We start from the raw sequence: 10,908 nt of genomic DNA on the forward strand, positions 1-10,908 counted from the left end.
ACCTTAAGAACTGACACAGTGTTGCTAGAAGGAAGTTATGTGTCCATGAGTGCAATAACTAAGGTCTTGGGTAGAAACTCAGCATCAAAGTAACAAAATCCTGTTTTATATTTTCTTATCTCCTACATTAAATTCCTACTGCACTTTCCCCTCCCTCTGGTCCTCCCAGTTAGCCTCACACCTCCCACCCTCATCCCCATTATCTCCTCTTCTATTCAGCTTCACAACAGAAAGTGGATGTCTCAATTCTTGAAGGGAATAATATTGTGAGAAAGCATATATAGCATTAAGATACACTTCAAAATGTAACTGAGAATGGAGTTTTTGCTGTGAAGTGTTTAATTCATTATTTCTGCTGTGAAGGTGACTTAGGGAGATGGGAGGCATTTTACTAATAGTATTAACTTAAGTGTAATATTCTGAGTAGAAACACTATTATAGATGCTGCCAAATAAAACCAATTCAATAGATTGGGAGGTGTTTTGAAAATTAAGTATTTAACACTGCATCCAACTTCTTCACCCAACCTACCCTACACATCCTTCTCCAGGGTCTAGCCTGGCGAGTCTGTCTGACCCTCTCTATGGAGTAGACATTTCTTTAGCTAAATGAAAACACAACCTCATAGGATTTGTAATCAAAAGATCTTTCTCATAGGTGTTATTATAGAATTCAAGTAATTAACATAAGATTGAGTAAGTAAAAATTCTAACACTGAAAAATTCATGAAATAATTTAACAGTTTAAAGTTCTATATTTGTTTATGTGCATGACTGTTCATCTACCACATCAGGTCAGAAGAACCTGGAGCTCTAGAACTGGAGTTACTTATGGTTTTGAGCCTTGTGGTTGTTGAGTATGTAACTCAGGTCCTCTGAAAAGACAATGAAGTCTTCTTAGCAACTGAACTATATATTTAACAGAAATCCTTTAGAATAATTTTACATTCTCTGAATGCTCATATCAATATTATGACATTTCTTAATTTTCACTGAACTTTCAATATAACTGCTGCAACACTTTTTATAATTAATGATAACTATTATTTAATGTTATTTCTGCTATTTTAGAACTGCTTAAATGCACAAAAACTTTGTGTTTCTCACAGTGAATTGGCTAAACTCAGAAGGCACAAACTCCCTAATTAAGATGCATCAAAGTACACACACAAAATAATTTGCAAGCAATAGGAAAAAAATGGCTTAGTTTTCTCATTGCTCCTTGTTACTTTTATAAAATGATCTTTGAACACAGATGTACTTCTTTTGAATTATTGCCTTAAGAAAGGTAAGTAAAAATAATACTATTATTTAAATTGATCAGTTCCTAATTTTTTCCCCAAGGCTTGTTTTACATAATAATGTTACTAGTTCTAAAAGTAAAGGTAAGTATCCAAAAGGACTATTCAAAAGGTGATTATCCAAAAGGAAGTAATTAATATTCTTTTAAGTTAACATCCAGTAATTAAATTAAATTATATCAGGAGATTAAGGTCCATTTAGTGTTCCTTTAGACCATTTTCAAAACTTATTTACAATAAATTATGACATAACACAATTTTATATGAAAGTGTAAAGTTAAAATGCTACTAACAAAATGTTTACTTAAAATGTGCTCATGTCATTTAAATGTTTCTAAGGAACAGATCTTGGAGAGAAATGTACCAAATTCTTAACTTTGATATAAGCCAGAAAGTCTTCCCCAAAGCAGAAACAGAAGACTGGGTGGATGGGGTGCTGTTCTGTAAATATAAATTAGAGGAGTCTTCTCATTATTTATGAGAAGACTAGCTGCAAAGTATATTTTGTATTTTAATGTATCATTGAGCAAAAGTGATAATCCCAATACCACTGAAGCTGGATCTGATCCTTAGGAAACAGATCTGTCCATATCAGAATGGTAGAGAAGTACCTTTACCAGAAATCACATGGCATGTCAGAGAATGCAGCTCAATCATTCTCAGGTTATGTACAGAGTTAAGACCCACAATACTGAAGAACCATGGTAAGTACATCTTGGTATAAAGAATACCTGATTGAGTTACTGAATAACAATATACAGCAAAGATTATACAGAATGAGAACATTAAGCAAATGATTTCATCATTTTCCTCCACAGAGGTAATTTGTACAAAGATGGATCCAGGAAACCACACTACAGTGACAGAATTCATCCTTTTGGGGTTAACAAATGATCCTACACTCTGTGTCATGTTCTTTGTATTTTTTCTTGGAATATACATTGTCACCTTATTAGGAAATATCAGCATAATAAATTTAGTAAGAAGCTGTCCCCAGCTCCAAACCCCCATGTACATGTTTCTTAGCCATCTAGCTTTTGTGGACATTGGCTATTCCACATCAGTTACACCTATAATGCTGATAGGCTTCATTGTACATGGAGCAGTCCTCTCTGTGCATGCCTGTGAAGCACAGCTCTGCTCTGTCGTGACATTTGGGACAGCTGAATGCTTCCTGCTGGCTGCTATGGCCTATGACAGATATGTAGCTATCTGCTCACCCTTACTCTACTCTACACATATGTCTTCCCAAATATGCCTCCTCTTAGTTGGGGCATCATATGTGGGTGGCTGTATTAACGCATGGACATTTACTGGTTGTTTGTTAAACCTGTCCTTTTGTGGAGCGAATCAGATAGATCACTTCTTCTGTGATTTCTCCCCTTTGTTGAAACTTTCATGCTCAGATGTCTCCATTATTGGAATCATCCCCTCCATATCTGCTGGATCTATTATTGTAGTAACAGTGTTTGTCATAGCTGTCTCCTACATCTACATCCTCATTACCATTCTGAAGATGCACTCCACTGAGGGTCGCCACAAGGCCTTCTCCACATGTACCTCCCACCTCACTGCAGTCACTCTCTATTATGGAACTATTACCTTCATTTATGTGATGCCCAAGTCCAGCTACTCAACTAAGCAGAACAGGATTGTATCTCTGTTCTACACAGTGGTGATCCCGATGTTGAACCCCCTCATCTATAGTCTGAGAAACAGAGATGTAAAGGAGGCCCTGAGGAAGGCAACTGTCAGAATATATTCTTAGAATCTGTTCTTGGAAGAATCATATAAATATTTTATTTATCAATGTCACTCGCAGTATCTATCACATGATGATTAATTTAATATTGCATTTCTCTATTCTAAATCTTACTTTCATTCTTGTGTTTATTTGAATGCTATCTTGAAGGCTATAAAATGGATTTTATATTAAGCATGGAATTTCTTCAGATATCAAGAAACTATTCTATTTAAAATTCATGTACCAAAAAGTAATTTGTCCTTGCTGTGTGCAATATCTATTCTAACTTTATTCTATATACAAACATAACAACTTGGTGAAGTGACTTCATTAGTATTAATTTTACAAATAGCTTTTCTAAGCATATAGTTAGAATATCACACTGATGTTCATAAGTATTTAGAAGATTAATATTTACCATAGAGAATCTACTTTGACAAACTCCATATCTATAATTAATTTCCATAACAAGCCTATTGACATGGTCCTAAAACTTTCCTTCAATTCACATATGAGGAATATCAGTAAGAAAGTGGTCTTACAGAAATCCAAGAATTTGTACAAGGTGGTGGATTCAAGTCTCTTGAGCCTATCATCCATGCCCTGAGTTTTTACTATTAAGGACTTACTCAATCATATACTAAATCTTTTCATGAGACTATGTGCAAAGATAATTTATGTTGGACCAACATTGGGGGAAGTATAAATCTTAGAAAATTTTACTTATTCCCATTTATATATTTATTTTATTTTTATGTAATTGGGTTTTGAAGTTATAATCTAGCCAAGTGAAAATTATTCATATTTCACTATTGATTGAAAAATGCAGTTTTTTTCAGTGAAAGATGCTAAGCAAGGCTGAAAAGAAGCAAGGTATATTAAATGTAGAGAAGTATGTGGTGCTGAATAGGCATGTTATGTTTTTAATCTCTCACTTTAATGTCTTATTTAAAATATTAAAAAAAACCTGAAAATAAAATTAGGTCATCAAGATGGCTCACTGATCAAACTGCTTGCCACCAAGCTTGATGACCTGAATTCACACACACACACACACACACACACACACACACACACACACATGCACACAGAGAGAGAGAGAGAGAGAGAGAGAGAGAGAGAGAGAGAGAGAGAGAGAGAATTGCTTAAACAATGTTGAACAATAAGACAACTGTAGAAGGACTCACTACTCCTGATTTTAATTGTATTACAAAGCTTATCAGTAAAACCTGCATGCCATTGGCATGAAAATAGACATGTTGATCAATGCATGGATAAGTAAATGGCCAATGGAACTGAAGACCCAGATCCACACACCTATGAACACCTGAAATTTAAGAAAGAAGCCAGAGATTCACATTGGGTAAAATACACCTAATGGTACTGTTCAAATTGGATATGTATATATATATATATATATACATATATATATGTATACATATATATATATATGTATATGAATTCAAATAGATCCATAGTTATGGATATACAAAACATTCAATTCCAAATGAATTAACGACAGCAACAACAACAAAACCACATACACTAAACTGGATAGGAAAGAAAGTGGGAATAGCACTGAGTGCATTGGCACAAATGAAAACATTCTTAAGAGAATGCCAATAGTTCAGGTACTAGGTCAAGAATGGAAAATAAGAAGTCAAAATACCACTATTTGCAGATGTTATGCTAGTATATTTAAGTGATTCCAAAAGTTCCACCAGAGGACTACTAAACCTGATAAACACCTTCAGCCAAGTGGCTAGGTATAAAATTAACTCAAATAAATCAGTAGCCTTCCTCTACACAAAAGAGAAAAAAGCCAAGAAAGAAATTAGGAAAACGACACCCTTCATAATAGTCCCAAATAATATAAAATACCTTGGAGTGACTTTAACCAAGCATGTGAAAGATCTGTATGATAAGAACTTCAAGCCTCTGAAGAAAGAAATCAAAGAAGACCTCAGAAGATGGAAAGATCCCCCATGCTCATGGATTGGCAGGATTAATATAGTAAAAATGGCCATTTTACCAAAAGCAATCTACAGATTCAATGCAATCCCCATCAAAACACCGATCCAATTCTTCAAAGAGTTAGACAGAACAATTTGCAAATTCATCTGGAATAACAAAAAAACCCAGGATAGCTAAAACTATCCTCAACAATAAAAGGACTTCAGGGGGAATCACTATCCCTGAACTCAAGCAATATTACAGAGAAATAGTGATAAAAACTGCATGGTATTGGTACAGAGACAGACAGATAGACCAGTGGAATAGAACTGAAGACCCAGAAATGAACCCACACACCTATGGTCACTTAATTTTTGAAAAAGGAGCCAAAACCATCCAATGGAAAAAAGATAGCATTTTCAGCAAATGGTGCTGGTTCAACTGGAGGTCAACATGTAGAAGAATGCAGATCGATCCATCCTTATCACCCTGTACAAAGCTTAAGTCCAAGTGGATCAAGGACCTCCACATCAAACCAGGTACACTTAAACTAATAGAAGAAAAAGTGGGGAAGAATCTCGAACACATGGGCGCTGGAGAAAATTTCCTGAACAAAACACCAATGGCTTATGCTCTAAGATCAAGAATCAACAAATGGGATATCATAAAACTGCAAAGCTTCTGTAAGGCAAAGGACACTGTGGTTAGGACAAAATGGCAACCAACAGATTGGGAAAAGATCTTTACCAATCCTACAACAGATAGAGGCCTTATATCCAAAATATACAAAGAACTCAAGAAGTTAGACAGCAGGGAGACAAATAACCCTATTAAAAATGGGGTTCAGAGGGGCTGGGGATTTAGCTCAGTGGTAGAGCGCTTACCTAAGAAGCGCAAGGCCCTGGGTTCGGTCCCCAGCTCCGAAAAAAAGAACAAAAAAAATGGGGTTCAGAGCTAAACAAAGAATTCACAGCTGAGGAATGCCGAATGGCTGAGAAACACCTAAAGAAATGTTCAACATCTTTAGTCATAAGGGAAATGCAAATCAAAACAACCCTCAGATTTCACCTCACACTGGAGAGAATGGCTAAGATCAAAAGCTCTGATGACAGCAAATGTTGGTAAGGATGTGGAAAAAGAGGAACACTCCTCCAATGTTGGTGTGATTCAGACTGGCACAGCCATTCTGGAAATCAGTCTGGAGGTTCCTCAGAGAATTGGACATTGAACTACCTGAGGACCCAGCTACACCTGTCTTGGGCATATACCCAAAAGATGCCCCAACATATAAAAAAGACACGTGCTCCACTATGTTCATAGCAGCCTTATTTATAATAGCCAGAAGCTGGAAAGAACCCAGATGCCCTTCAACAGAGGAATGGATACAGAAAATGTGGTACATCTACACAATAGAATATTACTCACCTATAAAAAACAATGACTTTATGAAATTCATAAGCTAATGGAGGGAACTGGAAAATATCATCCTAGTTTAGGTAACCCAATAACAGAAAAACACACATGGTATGTACTCATTGATAAGTGGCTATTAGCCCAAATGCTTGAATTGCCCTAGATGCACATAACACATGACACTCAAGACAGATGATCAAATTGTGAATGCTTCACTCCTTTAAAAGTGGAACAAGAATACCCTTGACAGGGAATAGGGAGGCAAAATTAAAACAGAGGCAGAAGGAAGACCCATTCAGAGCCTGCCCCACATGTGGCCCATACATATACAGCCACCCAATTAGACAAGGTGGATGAAGCAAAGAAGTGCAGGCCGACAGAAACCGGATGTAGATCTCTCCTGAGAGACACAGCCTGAATACAGCAAATACATAGGCAAATGCCAGCAGCAAACCACTGCACTGAGAACGGGACCCCCATTGAAGGAATTAGAGAAAGGACTGGAAGAGCTCGAAGGGGCCCAAGACCCCATATGAACAACAATGCCAACCAACCAGAGCTTCCAGGGACTAAGCCACTACCCAAAGACTATACTTGGACTGACCCTGGGCTCCAACCTCATAGGTAGCAATGAATAGTCTAGTAAGAGCACCAGTGGAAGGGGAAGTCCTTGGTCCTGCTAAGACTGAACCCCCAGTGAACGTGATTGTTGGTGGGAGGGTGGTAATGAGGGGAGGATGGGTAGGGGGACACCCATATAGAAGGGGAGGGGGAGGAGTTAGGGGGATGTTGGCAAGGAAACTGGGAAAGGGAATAACAATCAAAATGTAAATAAGAAATACTCAAGTTAATAAAGGAAAAAATTAAAGAATTAATCAATAAAACTTCAGAAAACTGGAAAGCTTCTGTAAGTCAAAGGTCACCATCAATAAGACAAAATAGCCTATGGAGTCAAAAAGGTTTTGTTTCTTAATTAAATCCATGTCTGATAGAGGACTAATATAAAAAAAAATACTCAAGAAACTGCATATCAAAAGTAAAACCAAATAATACAATTAAAATTGTATATAGATCTAAGCAAAGAATTATGAATAGAGGAATCTCAAATGGCCAAGAAACACTTAAAGAAATATTCAATATCCTTATCCATAAGGGAATCATAAGTCAAAACTATTTAGAAATTATGTCTTACACCTGTCAGAGTGGCTTAAATCAATAACACAAGTTAATGTCATGATGATGAGGATGTGAAGCAAGGGGAACACTCCTCCAAATTTGCTAGTGAATGTGCAATCTTTTAATGCAATATGACTGTCTTCAGAAAGATGGGAATTGATCTACTCAAGCCCCAACTATACATGACGTGGATATATACCCAAAGGATGTTCATCCTACAGGAAGGGCATTTGCTGTTCACTATCACTAAAATCCCATCTTTTTGAGTTTGTGTTACCTCACTTATGATTTTTTTCTGGATCCATCGATATGCCTGAAAATTTTAGGATATCATATTTTAACAGCTGACCAGTAAACTGTTGAGTAAATATACCATTTTTTAATCTTTTTCTTGGTTGATAGATATCTATGATATTTACAGTTTCAGATTTAAAGGTTGCATCCCAAGAACACAAAAATTATTTGAGAGACATATGTTAAAAGTTATACAATATAGTGGCTGATGAAAGAGAAACACAAATTGGAAATTGCTATGTGTTGTTACCTTAATAAATCCACTGTTTCTATAATGAATGTTTTTCATAATAAGGTGATAAAAATTATGTTTAAAATATCATCAATATAATTTCCATAGTATATTGTCAATTTATCTGGAAGGGCATAACCCATTATACTGTTTAAAATTCCAAATATTTATAGCTAACAGTGTTAGTCATCAGTTTTATCATGGTTTATTTAACATTCTTGTGTTCAAGGCCTTTGATGATGGATTTCAAGATGGTAATCATAATGTATAGAACATAGAAACCACCTTTTCTCATCAGTGGAGTAGCTGGGCAAGGCATCATATAAATGAATGTGATGTTCGCATGGGACAAAGTGAGTGCAGTGAGTTGTGGGGTACAGATGGAGAATCCTTATGGGGATCTTTGGAAGAGCACATCTTCAGGATTGACACAAGGATGCAGACACAAGTCAGAGCAATAATAAACACAGTAATAACAATGACAGAATTCAAAGAGATTGCTGCAATGACTTCAGAAGTCATGAGAACAAAATATCTTTAAAGGTGTTGAATATTTACCGAAAAGGAGATTAACTATTTGTTCCAATTAAAGAAAGATTTGATTAATGGCAAGTAAATGTCCAAGCATTCACCTGTCTACCTAGGTAAGAAGCTGCAACAAGGAAGATGCAGGCTGTGGAGGATATGTGCTTGGAATGGAGTAGAGCAGCGATTCCAGGGAGGACAGCTCTTAGCTGAGTCAAATATTACTACAAAACAGAGTTGAGATACACAGCCAAACACAAAGATAAATGTGAGAAAGCCCCTCAACATGATGGATGTCACTGATGAAGAGTACCCTATGCCTACGAATGCCAAATAGGTCAGGAAATGGTGCATAGAGTCATGTAGCTGAAGGCTGCTTCTGATTAGCATAATTATGCTCACATTAATGTGACAGTAGATTATTAAAACATGTCAAGTAATATGTAACATCCTATCAGCCTATGCTAACACCAAAAGAATTAACTTTGTTACAATTATGTTGGTTCCTCATTCATCAATGACAGGAATACTGCCACTGGGGGAAAATTCCAGTAAGCTCTTAGAATAAAATACAGTAGTATAGGGGTTGGGGATTTAGCTCAGTGGTAGAGCACTTGCCTAGCAAGCGCAAGGCCCTGGGTTCGGTCCCCAACTCCGAAAAAAAGAAAAAGAAAAAAAACACAGTAGTATAACCAACTGTTATCATAGCAGCTACATAATGCAAATGAGAGAAATAAAGACACTGTATATAAATCTCAGGAGGAGGGGTTGGGAATTTAGCTCAGTGGTAGAGTGCTTGCCTAGGAAGTGCAAGACCCTGGGTTCAGTCCCCAGCTCTGAAAAAAAAAAGAACCAAAAAAAAAAAAAAGATAAATCTCAGGAGGAATGTTTTCATGTACTACCTTCCCTAGATGCTAAAGTGACAAGTATAAATTGATGCATAGACTGATTTAGAAGAATTAATGTTCTTTTAAAAATTTTTGTAACACTCACATGATTTGTCCCTCGTGATGCTAGTTTACATTCCAAAGAGGAATAAAAAATGTGAAACAGAATTGATTATGGGTTTTTCATGAATTCATTGTCAGAAACTGCATACACACAGACACTGACAAAGAGACAGACAGACACAGACAAAGACACAAATATACATACCACACACATGTCTTCATTTAGTGCTCCATAATCTACCACATATTTTTATTTTGTTTAAAAATAATGAGTTTATATTCACTGCACAAGGACTTTGATTTCATGGCAGTTTTATTCAATCATTTTATCCACTCTGATCATGATCCCCTTCAATACCCACCCCATATCTTTATTCTTCACATTAGTGACCTTTCTTTTCCTAAATATTCCACCATCTAAATCTATGTCATATACATACACGTATATAAATATTACTATCTCTAATAATATCATAAGTAAATTTCATGAGCAATAGCAAATCATGTTATGAACAGTATGCATTCATATATCTCAAATTCATTGTAGTACTTACATGGTACATGATAAAGACATGAAATTTATTAGTAAAACTTAACCTTTCAAAGAAAATATATGTATACAGCAGCACCAAAACTAAAATGAGCATTGTATAGCATATATGCAAGATGTTAGACAGAAATACCATGATTGGTTTAGCAACATAGCCCTGTAATCAGAGTCTGGTTCTATTAATGACAAGTGATTGACCACTAGAAGAGTGATATATACTAAATGTTGCTCACCTTTGCTTTACTTAAAAACATGACATCTCATAATACTCTTAATTTTAGTATATATACATATATATATGATGTGTTAGTCATAGAGACAAATAAATGTAGAACTAATAATTAATGTCTTTAAAAAGAATACCACTAATGCTTAATATAATACTGAGAAATAAATATCCCTGTATCAACAGCAAAGAAAAGATATTATGTATTAGTGTCTGTGCCACAAGGAAAAATAGCAAAGAATTGGCAGTGTAAAGTAAAGCTGTTTTATGACAAATCATGTCTCATGGAAAATGATTCTTTGAGTAACTGAGTTGCTTGTTAAAAATTCACTGAAAATCAATCAGGACTACAAATTGAAAATGCCCATGTTCATACAAATGCATGTTATTTGTTAACACCTATTTACACATCTTTGTATGCATTAACATTTAGATAAAAATATCATGAATTGCCAAACATTTTTCTGTTTGTACTGGAATGTTAGGTGTAAACAAGGGTACAGTGCCAAGAAAATACTTTTAGAACAGATTTGAAATCTTTTTGG

At 35.6% G+C, this 10,908-nt stretch overlaps 1 protein-coding gene and 1 pseudogene across 1 annotated transcript; one reads left to right on the forward strand and one right to left on the reverse strand.

Annotated features, from left to right (window-relative positions):
- The first annotated feature begins 2,135 nt into the window (after window positions 1–2,135).
- On the forward strand, window positions 2,136–3,068 carry Or5p1 (olfactory receptor family 5 subfamily P member 1). Its single transcript, NM_001000946.2, is given in 1 exon segment — window positions 2,136–3,068. A coding segment is annotated over 1 exon segment (933 nt).
- Or8af1-ps1 (olfactory receptor family 8 subfamily AF member 1, pseudogene 1) lies at window positions 8,318–9,066 on the reverse strand (annotated as a pseudogene).

This window comes from Rattus norvegicus, chromosome 1, assembly GCF_021556685.1.
Source record: "Rattus norvegicus strain SHRSP/BbbUtx chromosome 1, alternate assembly SHRSP_T2T, whole genome shotgun sequence".
Classification (NCBI taxonomy): domain Eukaryota; kingdom Metazoa; phylum Chordata; class Mammalia; order Rodentia; family Muridae; genus Rattus; species Rattus norvegicus.